The 23,387-nt window shown below is 38.8% G+C and overlaps 1 protein-coding gene across 3 annotated transcripts in view; it reads left to right on the top strand.

Moving 5' to 3' along the window:
• Positions 1-4,450: 4,450 nt before the first annotated feature.
• plekhh3 (pleckstrin homology, MyTH4 and FERM domain containing H3) overlaps positions 4,451-23,387 on the top strand; it is a 36,046-nt gene continuing 17,109 nt past the window's right edge. The window contains exons 1-2 of one of the 3 annotated variants that reach the window (XM_056240962.1): positions 4,452-4,908; positions 14,818-14,873. In XM_056240962.1, the coding sequence (XP_056096937.1) occupies positions 4,774-4,908; positions 14,818-14,873 (191 nt within the window). In that variant the 5' untranslated portion in view covers positions 4,452-4,773. Of the gene's footprint in view, positions 4,909-9,314; positions 9,366-14,817; positions 14,874-23,387 lie in introns of those variants that run through there. The other 2 variants (XM_056240963.1, XM_056240964.1) reach the window with 2 other exon arrangements.

Raw genomic sequence — 23,387 nt, 5'->3', positions numbered from 1 at the left:
CAAACCTTCTCAGTGATAACCTTTAAGAAACCAAACACAGATATTGTATTTAAAGCCCAATGTGGCCCCTGTGCCAAAAACAGAACTTCATAGTAAAGGCATTACTATCTTCCAAGCACATCTACCATGACACATAGTAAATGTTTGTGTGGTGGTCATTTGCAATGTCTTAGACATAGATTTACAAGGCCTGAGATGACCTCTGACATGTACAGCTTCTGAGCTATTCAGACACATTTCAGACAAGCCATTAGGATAAACAAAGATAGAAACAAGTCTGGAGAATAAGACTGCGTGCTAACAAAACAAGAGAAAAGGTGTATTCATGAACAAGCAGTTCAAGGTGGAAGAGCTTTACAGGATGAATATTATGAGTGTGGTGTCTGTCTAATGTCAGGCTGACTCAGGGCTTGACTCCATCCCATTTCTCAAGTAGCATCAACACCTTAAGGCCTTAAACGACCTCGCAGACAGGAAATGTCAATCACACCAAGTTGGGTCCTGAATGCAAGGCATGAAGAGAGAGGGAAAAAGTGAAGCACAGGCAAAAGACCATGACTCACATTCCCAAACACAACATCATCACGCTTTTATTTTAAATCATGCAAATTAAACATAAATAATGCTGTCATTTAGCTACAGAATTCTGCTTATGACCAATCACAATGAAGTATTACATAAAGCCATGCCTGTTATTATTATTATTATTAAAGTTTTTTTCTGAACATGTTTCTTTACTCTTCTGTACATTGTAAAGCATCTAAAAAATAAAGAAAATGTTACATTTTCATATAATTTAGAACTCTTATTTGCTTATTTGACATATACAAATGGTTTTCTTTATTTGAATGATTAAAAACCTGGTGACTTTTTATTAAAGATATAAATCTTAACAAACTTGATTTGATTTGAGTCTAAGTGGTCATCCACAAAAGTCTGTTTGCTTATACAAATGATGGTGAAATTAAGGAATTAACATTTTATTGTTACTACTTCAGGGAAATTAGCATTATATAATTTCATTCAAAAAAGTTACACTCCTGGTCAGAAATGATTTTTTCACAAGGTGTGACAATTATTATTTATTTGTTTTAAGTTTAGGAGTGCTAAATCGTACGCAGTAATGTCAGTATTACTGTTACTACAGAGTGAGACCAACTCAATATAGCACAAAAATAATTAGTAAAAAACATTGATAAGAGGATGTGGAGGCACAATGGACTGTGGCATCAAGACCAAAAACCCGAAAGAAGGGCCCCAAAAAGAAGATTTAGGGTTTGTTTTGTGAAAATAAGTCAGAAAACTGAAAACATCAAATTCCTCTCACTCCCTTGTCTTCAGAGACAAAAGATGGGTGTGATAATGACAGTCTGTTTTTTCTTTAAAAAAAACCTCACTCTCTCACAAGCCATATATATAGACACAAGACTCCATTTTTCTTCTTAGCGTGGGCAGAGAGAGTGAAAAAGAGGGAGAAAGAGAGAGAGCGCTCTAAAAATAAACCATCTGTTCCAGGAGCAGGTCAGGTGGGAGGCAGGTCTGACGCGGCATGACAAGGAAGATGAGAAGAAAGTAAAGCAGAATTATAAATTATAAGCCGTGAGGAAAATGATACGGTGATCTGTTAGAGAGATAGAAAGGACGAGGGAGAGACTGAAAGAGAGAGATGCCAAGAAGGGGGTTTTCACTGGACAGCTCGCTATACCCCTGCGCGAGTGTGTACGTGTGTGTTTGATAAAGCCACAGGCAGACTTAAAGACAAACACCAGGGCCAGCTTGTGGAATGATGAATGTGTGGAGAGAGTCAGCAGAGAGCAGAGCAGAGCAAACGAGAGGAAATGAAGGCATAGAGAGAGAGAGTGAGAGCGAAGGGAGCACAGAGGGGCCCTGAAAAATATCATGTGTCATTCTTGCTTGTGCTCGAGCAAAAGTTTGTTTGGTGTGCTTTTTGAAAGCGTGATTTATGGGTGCAGATGAGTGAGTGAGTGAGCCGGGTTCTGTGTGAGACTTCAGGAAAAGAAAGAATAGAGTGGAAAGACGGACAATGTGTGTGATGGAAAAATTAAGCTTTAAGACACAATTGGTAAAAATTATGAGCACATTGAGGAAATGATCAAAAAGTTTGCCAACTGGATGGATAAATTAAGCAATTTAATACATCAATGTTAATACAGTTAGACAAAAGCCATTCATACTCTACCGTTTTAAAGTTTAGGAGTAGGGATTTTTATGGATATAAATTAATTTCATTCAGCAAAGATACATTAAATTGATCTAAAGATCACAAAAAAAGGCTATTTCAAATTAATGCTGTTCTTTTGTACTTTTTAATTCATCAAAGAATAATGAAAAATATTAATTAGCACAACTGTTTTCAACACTGATAATAATAATAAATGTTTCTTGAGCTGCAAATCAGCATATTATAAAGATTTCTGAGGGATCATGTGACACTGAAGACTGGAGTAATGATGCTGAAAATTCAGCTTTGCATCACAGGAATAAAGTACATTTTAAAATACATTAAAATAGAAAACAGATATTTTCAATTGTAATAATATTTCATAGCATTACTGTTTTTACTGTATCTTTTAAGAAATAAATGCAGCCTGGGTGAGCAGAAGAGACCCCAAACATTTGAAAAGTAGTTTAGGTTGATTTCCCCAAACGTTTTTTGAGCAATTAGGGTTGCACCGATATGAACATACTGGCCAATACCGATAACCGATAATTCTTTGAAAGTCGATAACCGATATATTGGCCGATAAATATAAATCCAAATTTGTATATACTTTTTGAGAGTCTGATTACAAAAACAGAAGTCTCACCATTAAAAGCCATGTCCCAAGCACACAATTATAATGTTCTCAGTACAATTTTATGTAGCCGACAGTCTATATGACTGCACTTGATGCAGTTAACCGTATTTTCCTTTTTTGAAGGTATTCCAATCATATTCAAGCTATTCAAAAGCATCATGGCGAACAGTGCACATCTGAAGCATCTCAGCTGAAGGAAATAATCCATTATTTATCAGCTTTAATATATCAGCCAAATTTTCTTATCGGGCCGATAACGATAAGATTAAAAATGGACATATCGGCCGATACTGATATGGTGACTGATATATATCGTGCATCCCTAATTCCCAATGAACACACAGCAACAATGGTACAACCATTATGAATTTGGGGCAGGACTATCTATTTGTTTGACCAATGGGTTTGCTGGTTTTGGAGGGGTTTTGCTCACCTTTAAGCGGTTATGGCTTGGAGACCGCCCACTGGGAGACCACCTTAAATCAGCTAAGAGACCAGCAAATCAGTGTAGTTTAGCAGGGTATAGGAACCTTTTTATGAACCAATACACAACTCATAAACTATAAACTATAACACAACATCATCACACTTTTATTTTAAATCATGCAAATTAAACATAAATAATGCTGTCATTTGGCCACAGAGTTCTGCTTATGACCAATCACAATGAAGTATTACATATTATTATTATTATTCAAGTTTTTTTCTGAACAACTTATGGTCACTTTTATTCATAATATTTCAGCTATTTGAATTCAGTTTTCAGATTGATTCATTTGAGTAATGCTATCTGACCAGTTATTTCCTGGAAGATGGGTACAATAAAACTAAATGAAAATTAGTGATGTTTGTTTGCTGCCACATGGAGTCATTTACTTTGCAAGCCATACAAATGTAATGAATGACAGGAAAAATGTAGAAAACAGACAATAAAGGGGAAGGGGGCTCATCAGACCTTTGGGAAGTCTCACAAAAAAGTCTTTCTGGTGCTCTTACCCTCTCCCTTCTTTCTCTGTCTGTCTCCCTCTCTTCAGAGCCTCTTGTGACAGGAGTTTCCTGGAATAAAGGAGTCCATCTGCTTTTCATTCAGGCACATAATGCGTTTCAGAAGACTACATTACCCCCCCAAACACACACACACACACACACACACACACACACAAAAACACAGAGTGCTCATTCACCCCTTTACCCAGAACTTCACACTTACTTGTTAATGCAGCAGTCTCCACCTCCACGTCCCAGCACAGCACTATCCAAATAACAGAAGCCGAATTTCACTTTGCCATTCAAAGTAGATAAACCTTCTGTGATTACATCATAGTTTGGACAAGGACAGATTGGGGTAAAACCTAGAAAATAACCCTTTAATAATTACAAGGTAAACCGAGCACAGAGTGAAGTTAGTAAAAAGGTACAATTTCCTTGTGACATGTGTTGCTTGCTTTACAATGAGAGTTAAATATTTCTGATCCCATCACTGAAATGCTTCCATTTCCTGAAATGCCAGCGAGCCAGACAGGGGGCGGGGCGTTTTCTGGGCGTGTGGATGATGAGCCAATCATCTTGCGATTGCGAACGCATGGGGTGACTCGCCCCGCCCCTTCACTCACGCTGCTGAAAGAGTCTGCATGCTCATGTCCCGCAGAATCAGAGACGCGATAGAAGCCGATTAGACGCGATGTGTTATCTACTCTCCTTTTGAAAGTACCCGTGGGATCAAAGTCTTTTATCAGTGTTTTTCTTAAGTTGGACACGTATTTGGATATATCCCTTTTGATAAAACGCGGCCTTTCTGAGTTGTCCCAGACGAAATAGAGGAGTTTACTCTCTTGTATCAGCCCGTTTCATGTGACTAGACGTCCTCCATCTGTCCCATCTGCACGACAGCACAGGGACGGTGGACATCACTGGACATTTACGGATAGAGACTGGACGACACGCCGTGATTTGAATGCCTTTGCAGGGACTTTGGTGGCTTGTGTGCTGCAGACAAGGCTTCAGTTTGCTGGCTCGGGATCATGGAGAGAAAGAGGAGGAAGAGTCTTTCGAGTTACGCAATCAGGAAGAACACACACACACGGGACGGGTATGTAGACAAAACTAAAGCTGTGTCACAAAACCTAGTAAGCTGACTACCTAGACACCAATTTTAGCCATCACAGTATGACATCCACCATGGTTCATTCCTTTAGTTTAAGTTAACTAATATCTGTATTGATGTTACGCTTACTTTTTGTCCAAAAAGTGTATTTATCCTTTTCAAATTGTCTAGTAGCCAATTTAATACTATTCCACTAGTCATTACCACAAAAGTAACGAGTAACTTTCATTTTTTCGAAATAAATTGAGTAAGTTATTTCTGTTTTTCGTCATTGAATTCTATGTGGATGTGTAGTTCAGATCTCAATTCACAACTTTCAACTATATTGCTAGTTGCTGCTGGTATCCATTCCAGTTTACTAATAACTTTGTATTTGGTACTAGTAGGCCTACTTTGTTAGGTATAGAAACTCTAACAATAGTTAGTATTTAGTCCTTCTTTACGGGCTACTTATTTATAGACACTAGCCTACCTATTTCTGAGACCCTAGTATCCTAAATGTCATTAGTTATATTGTATCGCAAGTCACAATTGCTTTTTTTTTTACGTTACATATGTAATGATTAAGTATTAGTGTCTTTTTAATAAGTACTAGTAAAACTAATGACTAGTAGTAAAATAAACAAGTGCTTATATAAAGAATAAGTGCCAACGGTTGAATGGCTACTAGTCAGTCACTATTTGTATAAATGGCAGTATCTAAAGAATAAGTACTAAAATTTAATGAATAGTTACTAGTGAAATTGGAAAGGATGTTAGAAAAAAGTACTATTAACATTAAAATGATTATTGTCATGATTTATTGCCATAATCAGGCATTCTCAAACATTCTATAGGCCTACATGCGTATGATGCTGGAAAGATCATGGATCTTTTTATATGGATTCATATATGTGAGAATTATTTATTATATAGACAAAATGTTGAAATATTTTTGAAGCAGCACTGATAGGACAAATGTATTCATTTCTCAGTTTTAAGTGGTGGAAATGGAGTGTGATGAAAACACCTAGGCTATTCTTGCAAAACTAGTTTTACTGGTCATATTTTGAGAATTAAAGTGAAGCGCTCAAGCTTTATCTAGCAAGATACCAATGCTTCCCAATATATAATTTGTGTGACTTTCATACGTTCACTATGTATGTGGTTTTGAGGGCTTTTTAATCCTAGCAACCCGATTACATGAAACGAAACTGTCTTACAGACAACTGTACTTCCGATGTATTATTTTCACTATTCTTACACACAAGAACTTTTTGTTGAGGTGTTTCATGATTAGCCCATGTGTGTTAAAAAGGTACAAATCATTGTGAAGAACAGAGATGAAGGGTTCCTGTGAAATATAATGAACAGTGAAGGGCATTCAGCTGAGCCAGCACTCCGGTTCCCCATCTATTTTACGCCTCTGTGCAACTGAACACATCCGCATGATCAAATATTTAATAATGGCTCCTCTGTCAGTAAAATCTCTGGTATTGATCCCCGCTTGTACACTAAATTAGTTTTTCAACAGCCAGGGAGACTTTTTTACACTCACACAAAGGCTGATGTTCTGAATTAAAGCAGAAATATTTCCAATAAACCCTATGTACTTGGGATGGATAATTGCCTACAACCGAAAGTATTCCACACTGCATTATGACCCAACACCCACATGTAATGCTGACTTACCTCAAGTGTACTGTCTACAGTTAATATCAGTCCTCCTCTAGGCAATATGAAGAGATCTCTTGACATGTCTGGACATACACACACTTTATGAGACTAACATTTTACATTTCTAATCAGGCCCATATTGTGAAAACCATGTTACACACAATACAGTGGGCCAATCAATTAGAAACAGCCTAAGGGACCATTTGCACCAATCTCTTATGGACTGACCTCGTATCTCTCCCTACTCCTTTTATCCCCACTCCATCCATCCTCTATGGACTAATCACCCTAAAATCAATAATCTCCATATTTCCTTGGTGAAGTCTTATGCCATTAACCCATTTATGGCTCTGTGAAAGATTTCTGCGTGTGTGTGCATGTGTCAGGGTAATGGGGGTAGAATATAGGAGGTCAGTGCATCCCCCCTTTCCCCCAGGGTCATCATGCACCTATTTTTTTTTTCTAAGGAGGCACCAATGGCAGTCCTTGGTGTCTATAGAAAAGACATGGCCAAAGGGAAAAAAAGAGAAAAGGCATGGCCAAAGGAAACAAAAAACTTTTTAAAGTGTGATGGGAGATAAGATAAAGACCAAATTTAGACATCTGATTGTGTGATTTCTGGATTTTTTGACTCAACTCATTTTGAATTTGATTGCATGATTAAATTTGATGAATTTGATCCATTGAACACAGCCAGACTCCGGTGTGTGATGTAAAACATTAGATAATGTTACATAGTCAACTGAGTGGCTGCCACATCTCTGGGTATCACATATACAGTAATGAATCAGCTTTAAAGACTTGATCATCAGCTCTAACTGTTTGAATGACTATTGTAATACCATTTGATGAGTCATTGTTTAAGGGCACACAGAGCCTGAACATTTATTATGATTTATCAGCCTTTTCGTGCTGTTGCAGCACGACAATTCACTCTTGCTATTTTCATTGTTGCCACATTGCCATTATTGATTATTGCTGAAAGATATTGATATCTAGAGTGCATCTGCAAGTCCTGGCTTCCTCTTCATGCCAGGCAGGATCAATATACTGAGCAACAACCTTCAGTTATCCTTCCTAGGAGAAACTGGTATGGTTCCTGCTCAGATCTTGGTGGATGACATCTATTTTTCTGATGTTTATAATTAGCACTCTGCCCTTTGGGGGTTTGGACTAACAAAACTGATTCTTTAAGGACTTTATAACATGTTGGAAAATCAAGCTAAACTAATAGTGTTTTGCCACATGGTAGCTGGTTTATAACTGGACTAATCTGATTACTAAACTTGTTCAAGCTAGACAATCACTGCTTGACCACCATGTGCCACCAAAAAACCAGGTTGACCATCTTAAACTGGTGCGAGTCCAAAATGGCCTACCAGCCCATGATCAGTTTGGACCAGCTAATGACTGGCTTTTATGTTGTTGGGAAAATTTCCGTGTGAGAAATTCAGTCATTTCAATAAGAATCCACACAAACGGGAATTTCCCCATGCAGATTTCGCATAGAGTTCAAGTTGGTCATGCGAATTCCCCATTGAAAGTGACCTCTGTGTAAGCTGTGTTTCATACATCTCTATACTATTGACGATACACAATGGACCTTTTTGCCCACTAAATTTCACTAATGTGACCACACCTTTAGATTAGCTTGCCACCATATTCCAATACATAGCTAACAGCTAACTGGATTTTGCAGGCTAAATCAGTTTAGCTTAATTTATATAAGTTTCATGTCCTTTAAAGAATTGATAAAGGAAGTTTCATTACCCATTTTGGATGTTTTTTGCTCAATTTGATGAAATATTAGCAAGCTTTCCCCCCAGTCAGACTTAAAACCAGGTACTTAAGGAAGTTGGGCTTTCACTGTCAACTATTATTGCCAAAGAGGAAATGCATGCTTGGAAGACATGGATGGTACGGAGAGGACTGGTTTGGCTGAAGTCTAGGAAAGCCCGCTCCGGAAACATCCATTGACGTTGTTTACACAAAGACCTCCTCCATTGCACACAACCCTCTGTAGGCCACACACTCAAGCAGGTGGTCAGACCCCACAGACGTGTGTGTTTGGATACTTCCTCTCTGCAGTGACTGTTAACGGTCCTTTTTTGTGCCACAGGAGACCGCAGCTGAATGTATCATCTCGACAGATCCACCTTTAACTCAAATGTACTTCTGTACTATATTTATGCTGAAACAAACCCTACATTTCATCCTACAGAATGTAAAGTTAATACGTTGGCTCATAACTTAAAATGCTAAATTAAAGGGTAATAGTTTAACCAAAAATGACAACAAAAACGTCAAATGACTTTCTTTCTTCTGTGGAACATAAAAGAACAAATTTTGAGAAATGTTTCAACTTTCAACTGTTTTTTGTCCATACAATGAAAGTCTGTTCCACAATGAAGTTCTTCCACAGAAGAAAGCAGGTTTGGGATAACATTAAGGTGACAAACTTTCTCTTTAAGGCCATTTTAGTCTGTTGGGAGGTGTAGTGCTGGTTCAGGGATCTGCTCCTCCATGTGTGAGACTCTGACGTCAGCAGCCGTCCCCTAATCAAGCTGGCCAAACAGACAGCGGACGAACTGAAAGAGCGCCTCTGTTTGTCCTGCATGTTCTGCGCTTCCCCCTCTTTCCTATTTTAGAGTGATGAACTACCCTTGCTTCACTCTTCTGTGTTTCTCTTAGGAGACGCAAAACTTTCATTCTTTTTGTTTTTGACATTCACGCTGTGCCTTGAAGATGTTATGACACGAGGACACCCGCCCACTGCAGCTGTTGAGGTGAGGAGCAGGGCATCCTGGGAAAGAAACACAAACTGGCAGGAGTTTCTGGCACAGACCTGGTGCTGTTAATGTATAACTGTAGAACCACAGAGCTTTGAGATGGTATTTCCCCCACACCCTCTACAACGAGCCAAAATCTTGCGCTATGCAGGTTAAAATTGAGGTTTAATGTTTTGTTGTTGTTTTTGTTGGGTAAATATGGGCAAAATAAACTGATTTTCCATAATGCTACATTTGTTTTCCCCTTATGTTTTCACTTTTTAGTCTTAAAGTTTGCCAGCAACACATAGTAACTTAGACAAACTGTATAAACATAAAAACGGGTTCGACTGATACCTTGAAATTCAATATAAAAAGTTGAAGTGGTGGTGTTTCACATAACAAACCAATATTTTATTAATATTAATAATTAATATTCATATTTAATTTAAATTAATATTTTGTTTTGTTTGGCTAGTCCTGTCTGTCCCTAAAAGTCCATATAGGGTAGAACCAAAGAAAAAAACAAAAACGCACACAGGCAAACATCTGTTCCAGAGGCCCATGGTTGGCAGAGCAGTGGCATTTCCGCCCCCTTACTCAACCCTGTCTCTTGGGACACAGGAACGGAAGTGAGCCACGGAACAAACCCATCACAGCATCTCCTTCCCGGATGATTCATCCCGCTCCTCATCCCAGAATGCTCTTGCCAGAGGTCCCGCTCACACGCCATACCTTTCTCAGCCTTCCTAACTGACTGAAACCCTGATCAAGCCCCACTTGCCACTTGGAAATAGAGTGCTGCAGGGATGACATATCTTTGTTGGCCAAAACCCAGTAACCAGTTAGTATTTTTAGCACTTCCGGTTCCATCGTCCCGAAGTCAATGGTTTTTTGAATGGGTTATTGGTTAAATGCCTGAAATAGAGTCTGTGGTTTTGAACACAATATATTTTCACATTTTATTCTATGGCATGAAATACATCAGTAACACACCCTAGTGATTTTTGAAAATGCTTTTGCTTGTCTTGAAAAAGGCGGTTGCTAACAAGTGGCTAAATGGGACCACAGAGGTTATCAGGGACATTAAATGCCATCACCGAACAGGAAACCTAATCTACTCACTAGTCCACTTTTTACAATCTCATTGTGTTTATAATTGCGCTCTTTCAAACTCGCAGGGAAAATGTTTTTTCAAATAAAGACTGAAAGAGCTTAGTGATTGTGACGCTGAAGTAATTTGACCATGATCTTTTTATTGCCTATGTATAGCTATTTACATCTGGTGATTATATTTAGGCTTCAAAATTTATCAATGTTGTGTTCATTTGTGAAGATTGAACCAAATGGTCACAGAGCTTTTTTCTGCAATAATCCAAAAGCTAATGGAAACACTCTATTAGGTTTTTGTCGTGTGAACCAGGGAGCCGGTTTGGCCAACAAAATGATGTCATCACTCTATTGTGTGAAAAAGAACTAACTTTAAGCATTGTAAACTCTTAAAATATGTCTTGGGAAGTGGCTTGCTGTGGATGGTATGCTACCAAAGATTTAGGTGTGTCCTTTTCTGAAATTCATCTGAATTTTAATTCTGGTCTGTGCTTTTGTGCCTAAAGCACTACGGGTTAAAAGAAAAAGCATGCACCACTCAGAGGAAGAGAAAGTGTGTGTGTGAGAGAAAGAGAGGTTTAATGACAGCTCTCTATCTTGCATGCTGAGCCTGTCCAACATTTATGGTGCCTCTGCACCCTGATTAAACATTAAGCAAGTCTCATTATACACACCCCTTTTGGTCTGTAACACACTTTTACCTTCTTTCTCACTTCCATCCTCCTGCTCTTTTATTTCCACTCTTCCTCTGGCAGATACCTCAGCCGTCCATCTTACTAGTCCATCATTGTGAATGCATGTGTGTACTAAACTTAGCAGCATAGTTGTACATTGTGGCATGCTATTGTGAAGCATCTTGCCGCTGACCTGGATGGCGTTTCATGGATTTAGCTCCAAACCTGTCATAATGTGATAATATTTCAATGTTTTTCTTGCAGCAGTGATTGTTACATTCAGATAGTTTTCAGTGATATATTTGGCTGCATTTGATGATCTTTTAACCATTTTTTTGGTTAAAACCATCATTACCCTACATATATTCTTGCTGCTGAAAATTCAGCTTTGCCATTACAGGAATAAATTACATTTTTAAATATAGTCAAACAGAATACAGTTATATATTATTACAGAGTATAAGAAACTAATTTAAACCTGAAATAGAAAAAAAAGAACTGAAAAATTGTATTTGCTTTTCATTGAAATGTTTGGCGTTTCTTTTAAAGTGTTTGTGTAAGAAAAGATCAGTGATGTTTTGGCTGTTTAGCCTCATGACCCTCAGAAGCCCCCGGTCCGGCACGGAACGTTCCTCCGAGGCTGTACCAAAGCCCAGAAACATGACACCACAGTGCGGCACAGACTTAGACACACGCTCTCTCTCTCACACACACACACAGAGGTGCGTGTCTGTGAAAGAGGTCAAGGTGAGGGGGAGCTAGAGTTACAGCTGATGTGGAGTGTCAGACTGAGTCAGTTTACAGCTAGGATCGATTTTGACAAACCTCACCGAGTCACTGGACCAAAGGGCAGAATCAGAGCCAAAGCATACCAGCCGTTAACGGGAACCCGCAGCCGAGCCGAGCATGGCACCGCAGCCAGGGGCTGCCAGTGGGTGGTTGACAGGGGTCAGATGGTCATCTCAGTGGGTAGAAATACAAGGTTGTATAAATGAGTCTCCTTGTAATTTTCCTGGAAATCAACTTTAACTAGAATCCGCTCATAAACAGCATTTATTGCAAATTGCGGGCTGCTCGCTGCCTGTATGGTGAAACACTGCTGTTATTGACTACAGCACCATTCACAAGAAAATTGCTGGCAAAATGGTAGGAGCAAACTAATCCTTCAGGACACTTTTGAACATGTTTATTTGTAGCCATCACCTCCCAGAAGGTATCAGAGGCTTTGCTCTGTGTGTGTTTTAGGTTAATAGTGTTGACAGTGGCAACATAGTTCAAAGTAGGAAATGTTTCCCTCTATGTTTCCCTCTATGTATTTTTCTCTTCCTCTCGTATGCCATTAAAGTGATAGTTCACCCAACAATTTCAATTCTGTCATTATTTATTCATCCTCACGTCGCTCCAAACCTGTAGGACATTTTTTCGTCTGTGGAACACAAAATATATGTTGAAAAAAGATTTTTGTCAATACAATGAAAGTCAGTATTTCTTTAAAATATCTTCTCTGTGTTCCACAGAAGAAAGTAAGTCATACAGTTTTGAGGGTGACAAAATAATAAAAGATTTTTCATTTTAGAGTGAACTCTCCCTTTATTTAGGTTTACATGCATGTCAAGTAGCACAGAGAGGAAACTAAAGCTGACATCAGATCCGTTTGCAGGGAAGGGCAGTGTGTATTTACTGTCCGCTGGGTGTGAAGGGTCTGAGGGCTGGCTGCGGGACAGAGTTGGTCCAGAGGGGCTGGGTGGAGCAGAACTGGGTTGGTATTTCGTGTAGAAGGATTGAGCACAAAAGCACTCTGTGTCTTTGTCAGTTCTGAGAACGGCCCTCGTTTTGAATGTTATGATCTGCCTGCAGCAGTTGTGTGTGTGTGTGTGTGTGTTTGAATCGACTGCCAATTACTACAGAAGAGGTGCTGTTTCTAAGTGCACTTGTTCAAAGAGGTATGTGTGTGTGTGTGTGTGCGTGCTCATGACCTAGTGACTAAATTACTAAAGAATGTTAGCCAAATCGGAAAAGCTCAAACGCAAAAGGGTTTGTAAAGAAACTAGCAATGTTACATTTTACCGGGATGAATGAATGAATGAACGAACATCTGCACATCGTTCATTTTACCGGAAGATCCAGTTATAAACTTTTGTTGAAGAGGTCAAAAGTAAATAAAAAAAATTAAACATGCTTAGATGAATTGTTCACAATAAGATCAATAACATACATTTAGAAAATAGTTCAAGTGAATTTTCATTTCATCCATTCTGCAAACCGCTTATCCTTTGTCTGGTCGCGGGTTTTCATTTCATGGCGACTTTGCCTTTTATTTAAAAGTTTTATGTCAGGGTTCAGGAATTGGTTAGAGAAAGTAACTAGATTTTAACTCTACATTTTAAGGAGTTCTGGGCAATTTTAGCACATTGCAATACAGTTGCTAGTGTGTGTTTGCAGCAAAATTGTGTGCAGTTACAGTTTTGGGGGTGTTTTTTTTTTGTAGCATGTTTCGTATGCAGTTGCTAGGGTGTTATGAGTGTGTATTTAGTGCATTGTTGTGCAGTCACTAGGGTGTTTTGAGTAGTTTCAGTATGTGTCTTTGCAGTTGCTATAGGGTGCTCTGACTCTTCTGATGGCAATTTTACCAGGTGAAAGTTGTAAGTCCACTTGGAATGGAAATGGCATACGTCTCCTCGAAAAGCTGCATAATTTGAAATATCATATGCTAGTGTACCTAAGGGTTTGTTCAAATACCTAACCTTAAGCGTGTGTAGTAATAGTGATGCTTGCCTTGTTAGCTTAATTTAAGAACAATAGAGGTCAATGGGAAGTCCAAATTTAGTCTGCTAGGTAATTGTGTGTGTATGTGTGGTAGTTTCAGAACATTACACTACAGTATATCATCTAGCAAAGAGGAAGTGTGGTCAGTTTTGCACCACTCAGCTTTATATCCGCAGAGCCCTGGAGGTTTTCTCCAACCAAGGGAGACTTTGAGTCCAGGAAATGACCTTATGACTCACAGCACTAGACTAGGCATTTATACAGTTGTTTGACAATTACCAAACAAATTGCATGACTAAATATATCATTCATTCATAATTCAATTTCAGACTGATGAAACACCATACAGCCAGCTGACTGGCAATATGACCAACTGATACATTTTCTTTTGCTTAGCTGCGTTGAGCCACATCAAAGTGTTTCCAGGTCATTCAGGTTGACCTTTCCTGGACCCCTGCTGCAGTCCAGAGCTCTTTTCTGGTTCCGTCTTCCCCTCTCTAATATGAGCTTTGAGATTGAGAAGGGGAAGCCAGACCTGAGGAATGCACAAAAGAATCCGGATGTCCCGTCGAACCCTAGCCCACCATGCTGTCAATCATCTGCGTAGGCGTCAACAGATTTTGAGTCCACTGCTCTTTTTAGCACATTGTGAATGGTTTGTGCAACCAGTTTGGACAACAATGAATATTTTGGTATAATACTAAACACTCACATGTTGGTACCATGGCAACCCAAAACTGAAGTAGCAAATCAAACCATATGATGTTTGTTGAACATATCGAAACAGAGGAAGTGAAAGAGACTGAATGTTCTCTATGTACTGCACATTCTTCGAGAATATGTAGCAGAGTTTACTGGAAAGGAAGTGTGAGATCAATACCTGCCAGATGCCCATATGTTCTGTCCTTTCTCCTTTACAGGGGCAACTAGAGGTCACTCTGTCTCAGCCCACTCGCACAGCCAACGGCACACCCTGGTGAGTTCAGACATTAATGATGTTTAATAGGAGTGTGTGTGCGTGTGTGTGTGTGTGTGTGTGTGTGTGCGCACGTGCGTGCGTGTGCGCGCGCACATGTGTGTCTGTCTTACATCTCCTTCACGAATCTGGACTGAGAGAGATGTGAATACAAATAGATTTGTCAGTCCGTACAGCACATACCCTTACAAAAACCTATTGTGACAGTGGAGTCAGATTGTAATACCATGGTATTTTGATATAAAAGCGTATAGAAAGTATCTTTTATGCTCATCATGGCTGCATTTATTTGATCAAAAATAAAGCAAAACAGTATATTGGGAAATATTATTAGAGTTTCAAATAAATATTTCTTGAATTTATTTGAAAGTGTAATTTATTCCTGTGATGTCAAAGCTGAATTTTCAGCATCATTACTCCAGTCTTCAGTGTCACACGATCCTTCAGAAATCATTCTAATGTGATGATTTGCTGCTCGAGAAACATTTCTTATTATTATCAGTGTTTTTGTATTTTTTTGATGAAGAGAAGGTTGAAAAGAAAAGCTTTTTTTTATATATACACAGCAGGTTATACAGCCACTTGTAAGATAATGGTATGTGGGCCAGCCTGACTGTGTCATAGATTTTGGGTGTGTCAGTGCAAAGAATCAAACACACAGAAAATGTTTTACTGTGCATTTAATCACTACAAATGAGCAGTTATTTTATTGTATTATCAAGATTGTGTGTGTTAGCAGGTTGAGATTTGCATGAAACCTTCAGCCAGACGGTGACTCAGTCTTTTTTTTTTATCGTGTGTAGAGGTCACTCATTCTCATCACAGATTAGACATATACGTCGTCCTGTCATCCTGAGTGCATCTTTCTGTCTCGCTCAGCTGGCTGGATGTGGAATGTCTTGGATGTCTGGATGTCTTGGCAGTATTCTTGAGTAAACCGTATTATGTTTAGCAGAGGTCAGAAAGACTCACTCCATCATACTGTCCTCAATCACCATATCTGAAAGAATGTATTGTCTTTGTATCTGTCTCTTGGTTTATTTCCTCTCCCTGCCTTTTTTTAAATCTCAACAAAAGAACATTTTGTTCATGTTTGGCTGTAGGTTTCAGGTCTTTCTCCTCTTGGCCAGCTGTTCTGTACTGTCAGTCCATTTAAGGGGTCAACCTGACAGGTCACAGCTTGGTGCTAATGTGTTTCCCACGCTTCAAAAGCTGAGTGCCTGGACTTTCATGGTTTCTATTTTGAAATCTGTGTTTTTTGTTGTTGTTTTTGACTAAAATTTATATAATTATTTTTTTTGCTTGTTGTGCATATTCTCTCTCTCTCACACACACACACAAACACAGAGACACAGTCTTGTTCGCTATATTTTTTGGCGACCTATATTTTTCCATAGACGTAATGGTTTTTATACTGTACAAATTTATATTCTATCCCCTTACACGGACCCTACCCCTAAACCTACCCATCACAGAAAAGTGTCTGCATTTTTACATTAAAAAAAAATCATTCTGTATGATTTATAAGCTTGTTTCCTCATGGGGACCTCAATTTAGGTCCCTACAGTGACACAAGTCCCCATGAGTCAGTGTGCATTCAGGTTGAAGTCCCCACCGGTATAGAAAAACATTTACACACACACACACACACACATTTAATTTGCTATCTAAATGGTAGCATATCATAGACTTTTATTGTTTTTATAAAGCTAATTATAATTACCAGAAACTAACCCAAATATGTAATTACTAGGAACTCTGAAAGAATGCTTTTTAGAATGAAAAAAATATGTATATTTTCGTTTTTTTTTATGAATTATTTTTCCAAATGAGGACGGTCCCGAATGTCCCCCATTTTCTTTACTTTTAGGGACAATTTTGCCTTCAAACATGGCAGTATACAAACGTACTGTATATAAATGTGGTCAAATGTGTGTGCAAGCCTTCCAGCAAGGGCATAGCTTACTTAGTTACTAAATAAGCAGCACTGCATTTTAATTGGATTAAAATCAATCATCTATTGACCACAGTTCAACACGCCACATAAATGCACTTTAGAGAATAGTGTGTTATAGAGATTGTTAGACACTAAACAAACTTTAATTAAATAAAATTGTTAACAAGGAATGAAGAACCTACTGAGTTCTTTGTGTCAGCTATGACAGTGGGCAGATAGCAGTTATAACAGTGACGAACCAATGATTTATTTAAACTTAGACAGTGTGTACGTGTGAGTACAATGGGTAACTGGCTTATATTAGCTTTTATCATTATTGTGTTAACCATTGATTAATCAAGCTATTGATGTCTGTTACCCTAAGTCATTTGGAGTTGGCTGTAAAAGTTTTACACACACACTCAAAAAAAATCCCCTTGATTTAGTGGACGTTTATGGAGGGGAGCATAAAATATGTTTCCCTTCTTTTCTACTTTTCCTCCATCCCTCCATTTCTTTTATCAGTTTCCTGTCAGTGTGGGCCACACAGATGGTTTAGGTTAGTAAGCCTAGGCCACAGAGAGCTTCAGAGAGGGAGGGATACACACACAGTGCTACGTTGCCTTCATATTAACCGTTTTGCCTGGCAATATTACCAACCCCAGAGTTTCCAGTTCCATGACGCTATTCCACTGAAAACTTACAAAACATTTGAGTTCAAGTCTTAAACCATAAGATAGTTTCATACGGCACCCCTCACTCATAAAAAAAAACCCACGTTATCCTTAAATCCGCAAGTCAGTTTTCCTCTTTTCTATTTTGGCTTTCAATATTATTTCTTATTTAATCTTTTTTATTTTTCGATTATTCACTTGCGGCACAACTTATTAATTTTTTTTGTGCCTTTTTATTATGATCGGACAGTTGAAGCAGAGGTCATATAGGAGAGGGAAACGGGATGGGAAAAAAACTCAATCTTTAACTCTGATTGCCTAAAGCTCAAAGCATGTTTCTGACATAACATTATTAAAAAAATATTAAATCAGCATTAATTATTTCTTTTTTAGTCTTTAGACCGTACAGTTTGGGGTTAGTAATATTTTTCTTTTTAAGTCTCTTCTGCTCACAAGGCTGCATTTATTTAATCAAATACAAGTAAAAACAGTAATATTGTAAAATATTATTACACTTTAAAATAAGTGTTTGTTTTTTTCTGTTTTAATATATTTTAAAATGTTATTTATTCCTGTGATGTCAAAGCTGAATTTTCAGCATCATTACTCCAAGTCTTCAGTGTCACATGATCCTTCAGAAATCATTTTAATATGCTGATTTGCTGCTCAATAAAACAGTCCTTATTATTATCAATGTTGAAAACCGTTTTTGCTGTTATTGTTGGAACATTGATTGTAGAATAGAAAGTTCAAAAGAACAGCATTTATTTGAAATAGAAATCTTTTGTAACATTACAAATGTCTTTTACTGTCACTTTTGATCAATTTTTAACGCATTCTTGTTGAATAACAGTATAAACTTCTTACTGACCCCAAACTATTAAAATAATTCATAAATAATCATTTTAATTGTACTTATAAAAGTACTTCAGCTACTCAACTGGCCCCCTGGTCATTTGAGTTCAAGACCCCTAATGTGCATGCACATTTTTATTTTCGTGACATGAGGTGAGAGTAGTTTTTTTTTTTAACATGCTGGACTGCAGAGGTTTTTTTTGGGTGAATTTGCTGTCACTTCCGTAAACAAGCACTACAGTATGTGCTTATTTTCCTTTCTCCCCTCATCAAATCAGTCATTTGACATCTTTCAGCAAAAAACAGCTACATTCTTAACAGCACTTTCCACTTTCCCTTCCAAATAATCCTTCCTGTTCTCTCTCGCTCTCTCTCAATTTCTTTAACCCATCTTATAATGAGTTGTATTGAGGTTTATGACTCTATCCCTTATCCATGTGTCAGTAAAGTCAACATCCTACTTGATTGACAGTTCGGTTTGATATTTTGTCTAGGCCCCTTTATCTTATATTTCCATTTATTTGTATTTCTCTCTTGCTGTTTCTCCCTCAAGTCTTCCATGCCTAGATTTGGAGAAAGGCATATTATTTTTCCTCTCCTCCTTCTATTATTCCTGTCGTTTAATCCTGTGTGACAAATTGTTTCCTGTTCTGCTCTCCCTCTTACAGGAAGTCGACTCGTAGGCCCCTCTTGGGGGCCACTGTTGTGGACTCTGGGAAAAGAGTGGGTTGGTTTGGGATGGGTTTGATTGGACAGCTGTGGGAACCTTGGAGACCCCCAGCCCCTCCCACACACACACACACACACACACACACACACACACACACACACACACACACACACACACACACACACACACACCTCACCCCCCTACAGATCCTCTACAGCAGTCCAAACCTGCGTTCCAGCTGTGACTATTGAATAAACCTCTACTTTACAGTTTCCAGACTTAAACTTCAAACGCCTCCAACATCTAACACATACTCACTCACACAATCACAGCACAAATCTGCCTATGAATTTCAGTCTCCCATAGGAAAGAAAATGACAAATGAGACCTTTAAATGTCTCCGTTAATTCTTTTTCACAGCAACAAGATTAAATAGAGAGCAAGCGGGAAAGTGATATTTTTTTCTCTCTCTCCAAATAATAGATCTCAGGAATAGTTATATTTTCATCTTTGAAGTTGAGTTTTTAATTTAATAAAAAATTGTGATAAAGTTCTGAGGAAATTGGCACAGTATAAAAAATTGTAGTGGCATTCACTGGAAAAGCCTCTGTGACTCTTTTATTAAATGTAATAAATTAATTGCAATTTACAGTGCAACAAGTGCTTTTACCAAGTTTTATCTGTGATCATTGGTAAATACTTTATGTTAGGGAGCCGTAGGGGCCAATAATTTTGATAGGAAAATTGAAGATGTGAATTCAGTCACATGACTTTGAGACAGTCATATAAGTATTTCCATCATACGTAGTTTATGCACACGTCTTACCAAATCAAAAAATGTATCCACCTCAACTGAGCTAGCATATCCTTTTTTCCCCTGCGCATTATGTATTTTATTCACATCACATCTTCATAATTTCAGTATAAATTTAAATTCTTCCCATACTGAATTAACTGAGCTATGCTATTCATGTTAATTTTATAGTTCTATAAAATTACATTTTTATTTCTCCAAACGAATTTAAGGAGAAACATCTGGGGTAAAGTTAATATGAAACTCCATAAGTCTCTTGAGCAATCAAAGATCAGTGTCTAAACAATAAAATATTAATTCGGGCAAACATATCCACACAACATGTGAACATACAGATACATCAAGATACATATTAATCGTTTAAAAATGATCACGTCGTCGTCATTTAAAAACATCTCTTCAGTCAGAATGGCAGCGTCTCATTCATTTCTACTTTCCTATAGAGGAAATAGTACTTTCTTCTTCCTCATTCAGCTGAAAGGATGGCCGAGTCAGAGCGCATAGGTTTGGCCTAGTGCCATGCTGATGTCACTGTTTGATCCATTATATAGGATAAGAGTGGCGCACAGTCACACCATGCCAAACCCTGTGGTTTATCAGTGCCTTCGCGTGTAGGTGTGGCATTTCAAGTTCAGACACACAGTAACTGCACAGACACGTGTGTGTGTGTGTGCGCGCGCACTACTGCTATAGCTATACTTTGAGAGGTTTGAACGAGACGTGACCCGCCTCGTGTCGATCGGGAGCTGGTATTGTTAGGCAATCAACGACATGTAATTGTGTTGTGTGTCATCTGGCTCCGAGGATCCAAGGTGCTCAATTGATCTAGAGTGGCTCATTCACTCAAAAGGGCATCACTGTTGTTTAGACAGCCAAAGCCCAACTGTAACCCTTCCTTCCTGCCTTTCTTGCTTTCTTTACTCGCTAACTATATTTTCCCAGAGAAAAGGGCAGATAGGCTAACATGGTTCAAATGATCATGCCTGCAGTTTAAACAAAAAAGGTTCTTCAGCCACTTAGAAACCATTCTGTTATCAAGAGCCATTCTTCACTATAGAGGTGTCTTGATGCGTCTATCTATCTTTTGTCTGTCCGTCCATCCATCAATCCATCACAAGTTCATCATTATTGAAGAAAGTACTCAGTATAAATGAAATCACTTTATTTTCTACAGTTTATAGAGCCATGGCTCTGTCTGTGCATGTTGTGAGTCTGCTGTTGCAGTTACGCTACTGTGCCGTGTGCGGATGCTGTTGGAAACAGGCCTTAGATTATGAGTTCCTATTTTGTAGTGCACGCTGTATGTTGGGTATTACGGTCTCCTGTACTGTCATGTCCTGTACAGAGCTAAGAGATAATCCAATGAGTCAGTGACTACGTTTACATGCAGCCAATATTCGGGTTAAGGTCACTATTCGGGTTTCTGAAACATTAGGAATAACCCTTTTACATGCGTGAGCAGAGAGAGTTACTCCTGTTTACATGGAATTGCAATATCCCGATGTAAACGGCGACGCACGGTTAGCGTCTGGACGTACGGACAACGCAATATGCGTCATTTCCGATTCTTCTTCCTCTATCCAAAGACAACAACAACAGTAGCACGCGGATAATGAATAGTTCGGGGCAGATAGCGATCGCCTTTGTTTTCGCTTTGGTGCTGGTACTGACCCACCAGCAGCACTTGACACTACTGTGCCTCATGGTCTTCATTAATAGAAGGAAAGAAAGTGAGCAAGAAATGGGAAATGTAGCTGGAGCTGTGCCACACTTATCCACGATACCCGTTACCACCGCTGTGCTGCGTCTCGCCATGTTTACTTCCGGTATACTGCACGCGGGGTTTTGTATGCGTCGAGAACTTAAGTTCCTCTACTCAAAAGACCAAGATTCCTTGCGAATAGAACATGCGCAGAACACAAATCTATGTTCCTTATGATGGGGATATGCCGATACACGTTTACATGACCAAAAATTCGGGTTAGAAAAGGGGTACCCCAGGTATAATATCCGGGATATGAGCATATTCGGGTTTTTGCCGGTGTTTACATAGCCGTGCGTGACCGGGTTATTGCTAATATCCCGGTTTTGAACGGGTTATTGGCTGCATGTAAACGTAGTCACTGTTTCATATCTCTCTATAACTTTTCAGTGAAATGCGGCGTGCGCCGACTCCGATCTGGATATGTCATCGCCTGCTCCGGTTTTTCAGTTTAGCACCAAAATATCTATCCTTTTAGGTCACCATCACAGACTTCTCTGAACCCGATATTCATAAAAACTTTTTTAGATTTACTGATAGTCTAGACAGATAGTAAAACAGATCTAGCCCCCGAGACATGAGTCATAAAGCTCATTTCCACTTTTACACCTCATATCCATAAGATATCTTACTGCCCTCTAAAGTCTCTATATAGCAGAGCATGTTTATAATCTGTATCTGCGTGCTGGTCTCATTCCAGAGCTCGGCTCATTTTATATGTGTGTGTATGTGTGTATTAATGCTGTCTAGATTAGGATGAGCGTTATTCTCATGCCTGAGGGACAGAGAATGTTTTTTGTTAAAACCGAATTGTTGATCTTGATTCTGCTCTGATCCATAAACCGGTTCTGGCAGGTTCTGACCGGCTAATTCCAGCCCTCACAGCTCCTGCGAATGGAGGCTTCCTCTTTTTGTGCTGCCTCTCTCTCTCTTCTCTCTCCTCTCTCTCTCTTCTCTCTATCTCTTCTCTCTCTCTCTCTCTCTCTCTCTCTCTCTCTCTCTCTCTCTCTCTCTCTCTCTCTCTCTCTCTCTCTCTCTCTCTCTCTCTCTCTCTCTCTCTCTCTCTTCACTCTTTTTCTCTCTCTCTCTCATTCTCTCTCTCTTCTCTCTCTCTCTCTCATTCTCTTTCTCTTTCGGATGGATGTCTGTAAACTCTTGACTCTGTCTGAGCTTTAACTTAAATTAGAGAATGATGCAAATCCGCAGGGATCTACCACTGCATCTCCATTACACACATAAACAGACCTGTAAATAAATGTACAGAACATCGACATGGTTCAAGATATTCAAAGAACACAAAAATACTCCGATGCGATGCACAGCTATCGTCTGTTATCTGTCATATCATGATATTATCTGTCATATCAAACAATTTCATCAGCTTGTTGGTATCGGCTTATTGATATAATCAATATGTTGATATCAGTATGTTATTAAAGAAGACAGAATGAGAGATTTTAACTTGGTGGTGTGTACATAAAGTATGATTGTGTGTGAGATCGATCAGATCGTTTGCTCTCCCATCAGATCCTAAATGTGCACCGGGCTAGTATCCGTCCATCCGATCAGTGATCATATGATCTCTGGTTACAAACCATGTTTTTCCAGGGCATAAGCAAGAGGAAATGAGTTTTCAGGACTCTCAATTTCATTGACTTAACAAATGGCTAATTTGGGTGAGAAACTAGCAAGTCCAAATAATTAGTGTCAATTGAAGCTCTCTCTTCAGATAACAGGAGGTTCAGGAATGTCTCGTTTGATTAACCGACTCACTGCCACATTAAATTCCTCCAATACAGCCCA

Source organism: Rhinichthys klamathensis, unplaced genomic scaffold (genome assembly GCF_029890125.1).
Source record: "Rhinichthys klamathensis goyatoka isolate OS25496 unplaced genomic scaffold, OSU_Roscu_1.1 h1tg000626l_1, whole genome shotgun sequence".
NCBI classification, from domain to species: domain Eukaryota; kingdom Metazoa; phylum Chordata; class Actinopteri; order Cypriniformes; family Leuciscidae; genus Rhinichthys; species Rhinichthys klamathensis.
The sequence above is the reverse complement of the archived record's forward strand: the minus strand, read 5'-3'. Positions and strand labels throughout refer to the sequence as shown.